This window comes from Watersipora subatra, chromosome 6 (genome assembly GCF_963576615.1).
Source record: "Watersipora subatra chromosome 6, tzWatSuba1.1, whole genome shotgun sequence".
NCBI lineage: Eukaryota > Metazoa > Bryozoa > Gymnolaemata > Cheilostomatida > Watersiporidae > Watersipora > Watersipora subatra.
This window is the reverse complement of record NC_088713.1, coordinates 9,067,989-9,080,372: the sequence shown is the minus strand read 5'-3', so window position 1 is coordinate 9,080,372 and position 12,384 is coordinate 9,067,989. Positions and strand designations below refer to the sequence as shown.

The 12,384-nt window shown below is 34.6% G+C and overlaps 1 protein-coding gene across 1 annotated transcript in view; it reads right to left on the bottom strand.

Annotated features, from left to right (window-relative positions):
• The window catches only part of LOC137398534 (uncharacterized), a 48,804-nt gene that overhangs the window by 30,786 nt on the left and 5,634 nt on the right, over positions 1–12,384 (bottom strand). The window contains exons 4-7 of the mRNA XM_068084658.1: positions 10,467–10,574; positions 9,622–9,805; positions 7,595–7,724; positions 4,378–4,522 (exon numbers count right to left, since the gene is read on the bottom strand). Coding sequence (XP_067940759.1) covers positions 4,378–4,522; positions 7,595–7,724; positions 9,622–9,805; positions 10,467–10,574 — 567 coding nt within the window. The remainder of the gene's footprint in view (positions 1–4,377; positions 4,523–7,594; positions 7,725–9,621; positions 9,806–10,466; positions 10,575–12,384) is intronic.

Here is a 12,384-nt window from a genome sequence, read left to right as displayed (position 1 = left end):
ATATATAAAATTAAGCGTTTGTCTGACATTCGTATGTCCAGTTAATAGCGATTGGTTAAAATACACACGTTTGTAACTCCGGTGCGCAGTGAGAGATTCTGTAATGTTTATATATTCATAATTATTCCAATGCGTGGGAAGGTGGATGAATGGTTAGTGCGCTAAGCTTCAAGACCATACATCTGAATACAAAGGTTCAATTCCTGTGAGGTGCGATCTTTTTGTAACATTCTTAGCTAGCTTCAGACAGACACGGCTCTTACTATAGTAAATATTAAATATTAGTTTAAAGGTTGACTTGCAACAAAACTCACATTACCGTTATTTCATATGAAAAGATTCACCATGTCTTACTCTGTTGTGTTGTAGGTGCAAAATATGCGGAAATGTGTTTACAAGCTTCTAAAAGCTCAAAAACGAACAAAAAATCACAGCAACACGAGACCGCTGTAGTTTGGATTCCCTTTCCAAAATGGCTCAAATGTGATGTAGTTGTGAGAGATGGTTTCTGTTTACACTTTCTTGCAACCTTATTCGTCAAAATATTTTCACAAATATACTTCACGCATTCAATAAAACTATGTCTATTGATCTTACACGTCTATTTTATCGTCATCGTAATGCTGTCACTTTTAGCAGTGATATCTTATAACTTACCGTAAAAAATCGTTAAACCTTTTAACCTTACCTCGAATGAGTACATATCATTGTCTGATAATCGTGACAAGCCTGTTGGTCACCTGTGATAATCTAAAAGTGCTGCAAAAATTATTTGTGAAGTATTGGGTCACATGATCAGATTACCACTTGACGATTGAATAATGCCGAAACAAACTGTTAAGTAGCGAGCATCTATATTTGATACGGGGTCTTCGGTAAAACCCGAAGTGTTTGTCATAAACTAGTACTACGATAAGTTTTATATTAAGCTTTGTATTGGCCTTTCAATTCAGGTGAGAATATACGTTACAAGATGATAACCAAATTTCGTGGTTACGTCATCGAAATAAAGAGATTCCAATCTACGGCGGCTTTTCATTTTTGAGCTTTTAAGAGCTTGTAATCACATTTCCACATATTTGGCACTTACAACACAACAGAGTAAGACATGGTGAATCTTTTGATACCAAATAACTGTAATGTAAATTTTGTTGCATGTCAACCTTTAGGTTACTAGCTTAAACCATAACTGTCACGAACAACTTTTATTGTATTTACTAGGTAAATCAGACACGCTGATTCCGATTTTGTACTCAAAATAAAGATTAGTCCACTAACCTTCAAAGTCATTTAGGCTTTTTTAAAGCGTTTCAATATCCGTTTCGAAAACAACACAATCGGCATTACAAGCTCCGCCCATAAATATGTGACGAAACCTAGCTTTTTCAGAAACGGAAGTTAGGAAAGTTTAGTCCGATTTAGAATAATAGAGATGGGTGTCTTAAAACCCATTATTATCTAAATCCAGCCTGTAAAATAATTTCAGTTTTTTATGAAAGGGATATAAACTATTTAAAATTTCTCGCAGCTTGTTACATGACGTTTAAATGGGCTGGACGCCGAGAAAAATGAGCTCAAAAAGCGCGGTTTTATCACGAGCTAGCGTTGTTATCGCGCTTTTTAAATATGCAATGCTAAATAGCTTATCTACCTTTCAGAAAAGACTGATATTATTTTTAAAGCTGGATTTAGATATTAATAGATTTTAAAACACCCATCTCTATTATTCTAAATCGGTCTAAACATCTCTACGTAACTTCTGTTCCTAAAAAGCTAGGTTACGTCAAGTATTTATGGGCGGAGCTTGTTATGCCGATCGTGTTGTTTTCGAGACCGATATTAAAACGCTATAAAAAATCCTTTATTACTCTGAAAGTTAGTGGCCTAGTCTTTGTTTTGATTACAAAATCGGAATCAGCATGTCTGATTTACCTAGTAAATACGATAAAAGTTGTTCGTGGCAGTTATGGTTTAAGTTACTCAAATTCATTGGGTGAAAATGTTAGCCAATGACAACTAAAGTACCTGCGACTGTTTATAAGCTATTTTAAATCTTGCGCGCATGCTTAGTATAAAGAGTAAGAAATGTTTTTCAACATTTTATTTTAGCTACGTATTCCTCGAGCTTTTGAATATTTAAATATTTGAAAATAAACAAAACCTTCATTTAAATGTTAGAATGTTGTATATGGTGATTGAAACTAAATTTTCTATGGACAAACTTTTTTATTACCCGAGCAACGCCAGCCTTTCAACTAGTTTTAACTGTAAGGAAAGTGGTGTCTGTCTGTTAGTCCATCTGTCCTAAGCCAGGGTTAAAGGTCAGGATAAAGCATCACTTTTAATGAGACTCCAACTTGTGACATTAAGCTTGAGAGACCCACATTCTAAAAACTGCACCAATTGCCTGACTATTATTTATTATTAATTATTATATACCTCAAGAGGACATCTTATATGCATTACGTATCAGGATGCCTGGCAATAGAGCTGTTTTGGGAATTTCCATGACACAAAAGCTTGAAAATTACGAACTGCAGGATTAAGGTTACAGCAGACTTAATGAAATTGACAAGAACTAATGAATCGAATTGAAAAAGTGTAAAATTTTATTTTCTTAGTGATGAACTTTCACAGAATTTTGATGAATTTCATCAGAAAGTATCGGCACTTTTCCATCATTTGCGATTGTTTGTTATGATTGAGGTGATCTGACTGGTGTTTTAAGATTTAAATAAATAAAACTTGATACCGGTTAAACAAGATCAAGTGCAAACAAGCGAACTTGCAACAAGTGAAAGCGAGATAATGATATCTGTGATTACAAAACCACCGACAGAATCGAGACATGTAATGCTGCAACTTGAATGCAATAGCCGATATCAACTATAGCAATGATATTAACTATGGAAGCTAATCACGATCAAGTTTTGTCGATTTCAATCTTGAAACATCCTGGCAGTCAGATCACCTCAAACATCAAAAACAATAACAAATGAATAGAAAAATACAGATACTTATTGACAAAATCTAGTAAAACTTAGTGTAAGTTCACCTTTGATTTACTGCACTGCCTTTTCATCTGACAAAACTGTCATAGCAATGCAGTTTCATGCAGATGCATCTACTTACTGTGGCACAAACACTTAGATGAAGAGCTTGGATGTGTTGATAAGTTTAGCTCCTTAACTCTGTAGAAATGATTTAGTTATATCACATAGTTGCCACATGCTTTCATTGTGTACTTCTCTTGCTATAACATTGCAGTCACTTTATATTGTGAATAAAAAATGCGTTTCCATGCTATAAATCCCAGGCTATAGCATTTGTGACACGGTAACCATATAAAAATACCCTACTACATAATGACTATAATATAAGCAGAGTGTTACGCTACAACCTCTGTGATCATGCTATGTTATTACATGAAAGTTTACTAGAGGTAAATGAGTTAACGGTATTTACTCTTTTTTTGACAGGGTTGTGCTCAAGGTCTTGCCAAGGTCAAGTGATGTCATCCAATTCATACTTATAATAGGACTTTCTGTTCTAGCCTATCATGCATATGTTATAATAGGAAGTGTGGCTAGGTGACCCTCAGATCTGGTAGTTCCATAGCTAATTTAGTTTGCTTGCAAATATTTCTATTTAAAAAATAATTTTTAGTGAATAGCTTTGTCCAAGAGATCAATTGTTTTATTGCTGTAGCAATATATTTATGATTGCGCATGACAAATGGTGCCTTCAGAACTTTTAACTTATAAAGTGCGTAATTCTATGGTTAATAAAAGACATCATGCGCAATATTCTATGGATGTATTCTATGGCTGTTTGTTTTTAATCCCCCATTTCCAGTGATTGCCTGTACTGGCCGAACCTGTGGCTAAATTCCACTGATGACTTTAAAAATCAACTTACACAGAATTTTAGTATATTTCATCAGAAACTATTGGTATTTTTTCTATCACTTGTGATTGCTTGTTATGTTTGAGGTGATCTGACTGCGAGGATGTTTCCAGATGAAAATTGACAAAACTTTATCACAGTTAAAACGCTCAGATCAAGCGAAAGGGCAATTATAACTTTTATTGAATGCAATAGCCAATATCAGTTACTGCAATGCTAGCAACTAGTGATACCATTTTCCATAAATTTTTCCTTGGAGCACTTTAACCGCAATCAAGTTTTGTCGATTTTAATCTTAAAACAACATCCTGGCAGTCAGATCACCTCAAACATCAAAAACAATCGCAAATGATAGAAAAATACTGATACTTTCTAATAAAATCTATTAAAATTGTGTGCAGGTTCATTTTTAAATCATTTCCTAAAGCTAGCATAGCCGTAGCACCCCAATAGCCTCAGCACCACTGGTACCTGAATATAGCTTGTAGCTCACATCCAACCCAGACTTGGTACGAACTTCGGGCCAGCTGATATGAACTTGTCGAGGTCCTATAACTGCAGCAGTAGGTGGGGATGGCTGATCAAGATATTTCAAAATTTCCATTGTTTCTTCAACCTGCAGTTTAAACAATAGGTATAAGCTGGAGGAAAGACGGACTGCATGAAGCGGATCCTACAAGCATGCTTCAAGATGGCTGAGCAATGCCTACTGTACCAAATCCTAGCTGCTTATTTTCTTACTGGGCAGATAATAAAAAAACATTAGTTGAATCTATGTGTCGACCATCTATATATATAAATCTCAAAGTTTATTGTCATCCGTCATCTGTTCAGCTAGAGCGATTAAAATCTAGATTATATGAAAGATACGTATGCAGAAGATTAGATCTTGGAACCTCCGGCTCACAAGGCGATAAGCTAACCCATTAAGCCAGTGTCGTATAGTTTCACAGAGTCCCGCGACCAACAGAAGCATATACGGGAGTTCACTCGATTCCAAACAAACAGGCCACGCCTACTATTTTTATATAAGTTATAATGGAGAAGCCGCAACATTAATCAACAAAAACTACTCCTATTAGCAGTCACTTTAAATTGATTGTTGTATTATGAACCATATAAAAGAAAACAAATTTCCTACAAAAAGCTGCTAATAACGTTTTTGTAAAAACGTAAAGTAAATGCAAAAAAGAGCGGTATTGAGAGCGAGGTATGAATATTCCATTAGAGATCAGTATGTCGATCGGGTTTGTTTGGAATCGGACGTTTTTGTTTCCGGTTTTGGTCGCAAGACTTTTTAAAGCTATATGACTCTGACAGTACAGAGCTGTATAACTTCACAGAGTTTCGCTGCTAACGGATGCGTATATCGGAGCTCGCACGGCTCCAAACAAACAAGCCGCGCCCACTATTGTTTTATATAAGTTATAATGGAGATGCCGCAACACTAACCAACAAAAATCACTCCTATTGGCAGTCGCTCTGAAATTGATTATTGTATTATACACCATTTGCAAGAATACAAATTTTCCTACAAGAAACGACAAATGATTTTTTTTAATAAAATAAAGTAAATGTAAAAGAGTGAGATGTTGAGAGCGAGATAAGAATATTCCATTAGAGATCAGTATGTCGATCGGGTTTGTTTGGAATCAAGCATTTTTGTTTCCGGCTTTTGGTCACAGGACTCTGTGAAACTATACGGCTCTGCATTAAGCTATATAGGATATAAGATTCAATGGGCACTATGAGTCACTATCTGGGCTAAAATACGCATAGCGACTCTGTGTTATGCGCAATGTCACTAAAGCTTGCTCTCATGGCTCTTATTAGGAAGTTTAGCAATACGGATACTAGCTTACTCAAATTAACCAATGGCAACTACATTACCTGCCACTGTTTATAAGCTGCTTTTTAATACCCGTGCAACACCAGTAATTCGACTAGTCTTTACTATAATAATAACCGTGTCCATCCGTACGTTGAAGCCATGCTTAGAGGTTGGGAAAAAATGACAGCACTTTAAATAAAAATAATTAACTCAGACATTGTAAAGTTTTTATATTTTGAACATAAAACCACTGGTAGAAGATAATCCCAAAGTTTAGAGTTTCGAGATGATAATTACTCGAGGGCCAGTGTGTTTGCTTATTTATAGGTTGACTTGCAACAAAATTCACATTACAGTTATTTGGTATCATAAGATTCACCATGTCTTATTCTGTTGTGTTGTAGGTGCAAAATATATGGGAATGTGATTACAAGCTCTTAAAAGCTAAAAAACGAACAGTTAATCGCAGCTACACCAGACTGCCGTAGTTTGGATTCGCTTTCCAAAATGGCTCAAATGGGACGTAGTTGTTACAGGATGGTTTCTGTTTACACTTTCATGCAACCTCATTCGTCGAAATATTTTCACAAATATACTTCACGTATTCAATCAAACCATGTCTATTGTTCTTACGTGTCTGTTTTATCGTCATTGTAATGCTGTCACTTTTAGCACTGATATCTTATAACTTACCGTAAAAATCGTTAAACTTTTTAACCTTAGCTCGAAGGAGTACATATAATTGTTTGATAATCATGGCGAGTCTGTTGGTTACCTGTGATAACTGAAAAGGACTGCAAAAATTATTTGCGAAGAATTGGGTCACGTGATCAAATTACGACTTGACAACTGAATAATGCCGAAACAAAACTGTAAAGTAGCGAGCATCTATATTTAATACGGGGACTTCGGTAAAACCCAAAGTGTTTGTCATAAACTAGTACTACGATATGTTTTATAGTGAGCTTTTTATTGGCCTTTCAATACACGTGAGAACATCACATGACACGACGATAACCAAACTGTAATGAACACGTCAGATAAATAAAGAGATTCCAATCTACAGCAGCTTTTCGTTTTTGAGCTTTTAAGGGCTTGAAATCACATTTCCACGTATTTGGCACCCACAACACAGCAGAGTAAGACATGGTGAATCTTTTGATACCAAATAACTGTAATGTGAATTTTGTTGCAAGTCAACCTTTAAGTAGAAAATATGAAAATGTCAGGATTCAATTGAAATTGAATTTAGGATTGAAATATTGAATTTTGTGGATTTAGCTTCATCAAATATGCGATTAAAAATAATGACCTCATTCAAATAATTTGTTAGAAAATCTTTCAGAAAAATGAGACATCAAATTCATAGAAAGTACTATAGAAAGTTATACTTGTAGTCTCTACGACAAGAACAATGAACATGAATAATAGCAATTTCTTCAACAGTGTAGACAACCCGCATTTGTTTAAAGAGTTGGATAAAGTTTTGTTAACAACCCTTATAGTAATGATTAGGCATATTATGTCATTATTATTAGGATAAAGCTATATTGAAACTGTCTTTGTTAAAAAATAATGAGAGTGAGGAGACAACTTCCATGCAATCTGTTTTGTCTAACTAGGGAAAAGGGTTCCTAAGCTTTTACAAGGATAAGCCTAACGTGACCCTTAACCCGACCTCAGTTACTTATCAAACTATCATCATCAATTGAGATCTGGCAAAAACACATGTAGACAATGCTGTAGGTAGAGAGTTGTTAGCCAATTCTTCCAAGGGTGAGAATGTACTTAGAGACAAGATAATTATATGCTGTCACGGTGCCAGAATTAGAAATATGCACAATAAATGAGCCATGCCTCTTTCATCATGTCTTCATTGTCTTTTGTTATGGGCCTGCGAAGAATGCGTTGTAAGCAAGGCATAATCTTAGGCAATTCTCTCAACTTTATGCACCCTTTTGGTCGACTAGAGAAGGTCCTCAATGTCCTGCAACAAGAGAAGACAATTCTTAAAAGATGAAACAATCTAGAGCAACCTTGGAGGCCTAGATATCATTATAGGGTTATTTTATAATTCACTAGTATTTTAAGCCTGGCGATGCTCGGGATTGTTTTCATTTACAATGCAAACAGTTTCACAACAAAAATCATCATAACAACAATTATTATCATAAAACAATTTTCATTTAAAATGAAAATTGTTTTATGATAATAATCCATATCTGTGTTCATTGAGTACAAATGTTCTTAATGCACATGAAGACAGATTCTTGATATTCTAATCAGAGAGGTGTTTAAAAGTATTTGGGAAAGTTTGTGAAGCCATAAACAAATAAATCAGTTTAAAAACCAAAATAAATTGTTAAGATGATGTCTGGAAGACTTCACCACGATGTTGCTTTTTTAGAAGGATACATTCTCACAAGGTCAGTATTCAGTGTCTCTAGAACATCAACAGCAGGTAAAACTGACCTTTCATTTTCTCGATACGTTTGAGGTCAGCTACTGGAAAATGAAAATTTGATTTTTCTCCAGCTTGAAAAGTTAGTTTTAAAAGTTAACAGAATTTAAGAAATACAAACTAAATAATTAAATTTACATTTTTGAGATTAACGTTTATAAGATTTTGATTTTGCGCATGTAGATTTTGTAGATTTCAACACGAGTCGTTAAATTGTTTTATAACAACTATCCGTTAACACCTTCATAGAGGGCAATTGTCCATGTGAAGACAGATTCTTGATATTCTAACCAGATAGATCCCCGAACATTTATATGAACACCGAAGGTGCTAAGCATTGCCAATTGAGCCTGGCATCACTTCAAGTTGACCTGCTTTTAGAAATCAAATAAGCTGTAGAGAGTCTCCTCTTATAATTTTTCCCCCATTTGGTTAACATCACAAAATATCCAATCTATTATATTCAAGATTACTCTTCAACTTTGGAAAGTGGCTGAGTGGTGCAAGTAGTAGAGTCCCAGTCTCCCAAGCAGAAAGTTAGAAGTTCAAAACCAATTCCAAGTGGTCTTTCATAAAACGCTTCAATTACAGCCTATTTCATTTATTGAGTTGCTCATTCAGTATTCAGATGAGATTATTTAAGCAGAACAAATCCTTTATTTTGACGTCATGAATTCATCTGCGCATGCGCTTGTTCACAAAACCCCCCATATTTGTAGACAAACAACCGTCATTCTTGTTCACTTTACATTATAGAATAGTAGTTTTGCTGTTATTTCGATATTATATTATATTCGAGATTCTGGAAAAAATGCTCAGCAGTGATATTCAAAAATGCGAACATCAGCGTAGTTCGCGAAAATTAATTGCAGAAGCTTCCTGTTTTCAATGGTAAAAGTTGTCTTCAAAGATGACAGACCACAATAGAATGACATCACGAAAAAACGAATGATTACACACCAGTAATTACACAACCATTGTTTATTACAAGTAAGTACAGAAAAATTCTAGTTGCAATCAACATCTAGTACATATCAACAGATAGAACTGACGCTCTTAACGCTACATTTTATATGCTCCAGCATATAATGAACATCTGTACTTGTCATTGCGCGTGTTCGCTAAACTGAATTTTTCTCCATTGTTATTTGCAAATGGCTCTCTAATCTTTTAATGTTGCATTCCATTTCTTTTCAAAAATTGACAAATTGAGTATGTTTGTATGTTTTTCAATATTTATAAGGGCATACCTCATCAGAGACAAACTTCCTGTGGAATGGCTAAACAATATAACTTTGCGTGAATGTAAGCTCAATGTAAGCTTTTATCAAACCCTTGGTAACATTTACTCACCCACCCTCACTTTTGTAAAATAAATTCTCAGTCTACTCCCGCAGGAGAAGACAAGAACTAAGCTACTCACATGGCAGCAAACCAGCAGGTTTCAGGGTCATCATCCGACAAGAGCGAACTCAGAGCATTCATCACTTTGTCACATGTAGAATTTTCTAGAAGCTTTTCATGTCCGTCTGCACTAGATGCCAAGCAGCTAATAGCAAAGCAGGCATTTTTGCTAGCACCACTATCATCTGAACACAGCATGTTACCTAGGAACAGATAGAAATGAGGCTCTTAACTCTAGATGAACGTTCTATGCTCTAAATTATGATAAACATATGTAATTGTTAGAGTGCATGTTCACCAAACTATTAATTTTCATCATTGTTATTTGCAAATGGCTCTATTCATCTTTTAATGTTGCAATCCACTTCTTTTCAAAAATTGGCAAACTTAGTATGTTTGTACGTTTATGTACGTTTAGTACAGTATACTTCCATCAGATATATTCTCATAGATAACTTTATCTATTACCTAGTATCAATTTTATTATCCATTTCAATTTCGCCATTTGAAAATTTTGAATATCTGACAACTACAGATGAACTAAAAACACTAGCGCTCATCTATTGTTTTTGCAGTTACTTCTATGCATACAAATAGAAAATGGGCTAAAAAATCTTAAGCTACATGTATAAATGAAGAGCTAGAGAAATTTAGAGTATAGAAGGTTATTAAAAGGCATAGCTCATATGCTATAAAGCCACACTAAATCTGGTGAAACTGTAAGCCAGTAGCAAACTGACATGACTATGAGAAACAGAGCGAAGCCAGTGGCGTAACGCAAAGATGGTTAACAAAGAATCTTATGATGTATTATATGTTTATCGTACTCATATTTCCATTTTCTATATCTATAGTAATTCCTACCGAGATGAGAGACCATTCTACCGGCTTCAGGGAGGGTGAGGAGCATAGCCCGACCTGAGCTGGTGTCACACAGTCTTCCAATTGCAAATGCAGCATTCATGCCCCGACCTGCAAAAAACACCCTTTGAGAAATGAAACAACTACTTAACACAAAACTATGCAAAAAATTAAATTATACCTACGATATAAAATTTTAAAGTAACAGTCATAAAAAACAGTTTTTGTTATTTCCACAACAAAAGATGCGAACAGAAATGTAAATTAGGAAATGCATAGGTTTGGAAGTGAAGTTGATGATAGAGACAAACAGAGTAAACTCTGATTATTAGTTATATTTTCTATATTAGTTATATTTTCTACATTTTATCTTCAATTTTTACCAGCCTCTACATTTTCGCTTAAAAAAACTACAACACTTGGAGAAGTTTCAAATATCACATGGTGACAGCTATTTCTGGTGAGAAATTAAATATTTCTTGGAATTTGACATCATATGTAGGAAAAATCACATTTGAAAGTATCTCAATTGTCAGTTTTAAATATGGGAAGTTTTTAAGTTTGCGAGAAAATGTTATGGGCTAAGCAGTCCTTAGATAGATATCACCTTTACTATCACTATTCATTGCCATTTAAAGCAAATTAGTCAAATCAAATCAATTAATTGCATTTGCCCCATAATGGGGCATCAGAGCGATATCTTTATTAAGTAACATGAGTAGATTACTCTTAGTTTGGATTTTTCTTTCTTTTTTATTGTGATTTTAAAATTTGGTTGGGGCAATGTTGTTATTAGGGTTGAGGGTAGGGGTTAGGTGGGCACAAGAACTTTCAATAAATATTAAAAGGTCTTGGTGGGGGTGCGTGAAAAAAAGTGTTAGCTATTAAGGGTCCGCACAAAAGAAGTGTTTTTCAACATTGGTGTTGATTGCACCTTTAGTGTTTTTGTGGCGTGTATTGTGTAGGTGGGCATTTGAGAAAAAATGGGTTGGTATTGCAATTTCTTCATTTATTTCTTTTTTATATTTTGGTCGGCCGTCCTCCGACGCTCTGCAAGTGTGGCCCATGACCCTTCAATGCACTCAATCACTCACCGTTCAATGCAATTTAAAGCAAATTAGACCGTTAGCCGAAAAATAAGAGTAAAATAAAATTATAAGTATTGGAAGTAAAAAGCTTTTTCACAAAATGCTGTTCTATAATGTGGATTAGCGAATCATTACATTCCTTTTTATTTTTAAACATTACAAAATTAAATTTTATGAAAAGCCTGATAACTAGATTGTTGAAGCCGTTAATTAGCCATTGAGCTGTGTGGTAACTGCTTCAGAATATATCTCAACTAATAAATCTCATTTTATCATTGTGTGTGTTATCACTGTTATGTGAAAATATGTTATGTGAAAATGTGTTACATGAAAATGTGTTACATAAAAGTGTATTTCGTGAAAATGTGTTATGTGAAAATATGTTATGTGAGAATGTGTTATGTGAAAATGTGTTATGTGAAACTACGTTATGTAAAAATATGTTATGTGAGAACGTGATTTGAGAAAATATGTTATGTGAAAACATGGAAACGCTATGCCCTTCTACAATTTTCGCCGAATTCATCCAGACTTTACATGCCTCAAGCCTTTCACCAGGTAAATAAAATATCTGGTTTCAAACTCTGTCTGCTTCCTTAGAAAACGTTTAAACACCCATCAGCAGGCTATCTTATCGATGATGAAAAAACTCCTGGGCATTGCCAAAGTTGCTATTAGTTTTAATGAAAGTAGTGGTAATTTACTACTTTGTTGTAAAAATCTCATCCAAACTAAATATTTCGTTTCACATTAAAATGCAGAGTCACTCAGGTTCTGCTAATACTAAACAGTAGATTTTAGGCTAACAAAAGATATCGGTAACCAGATGTATT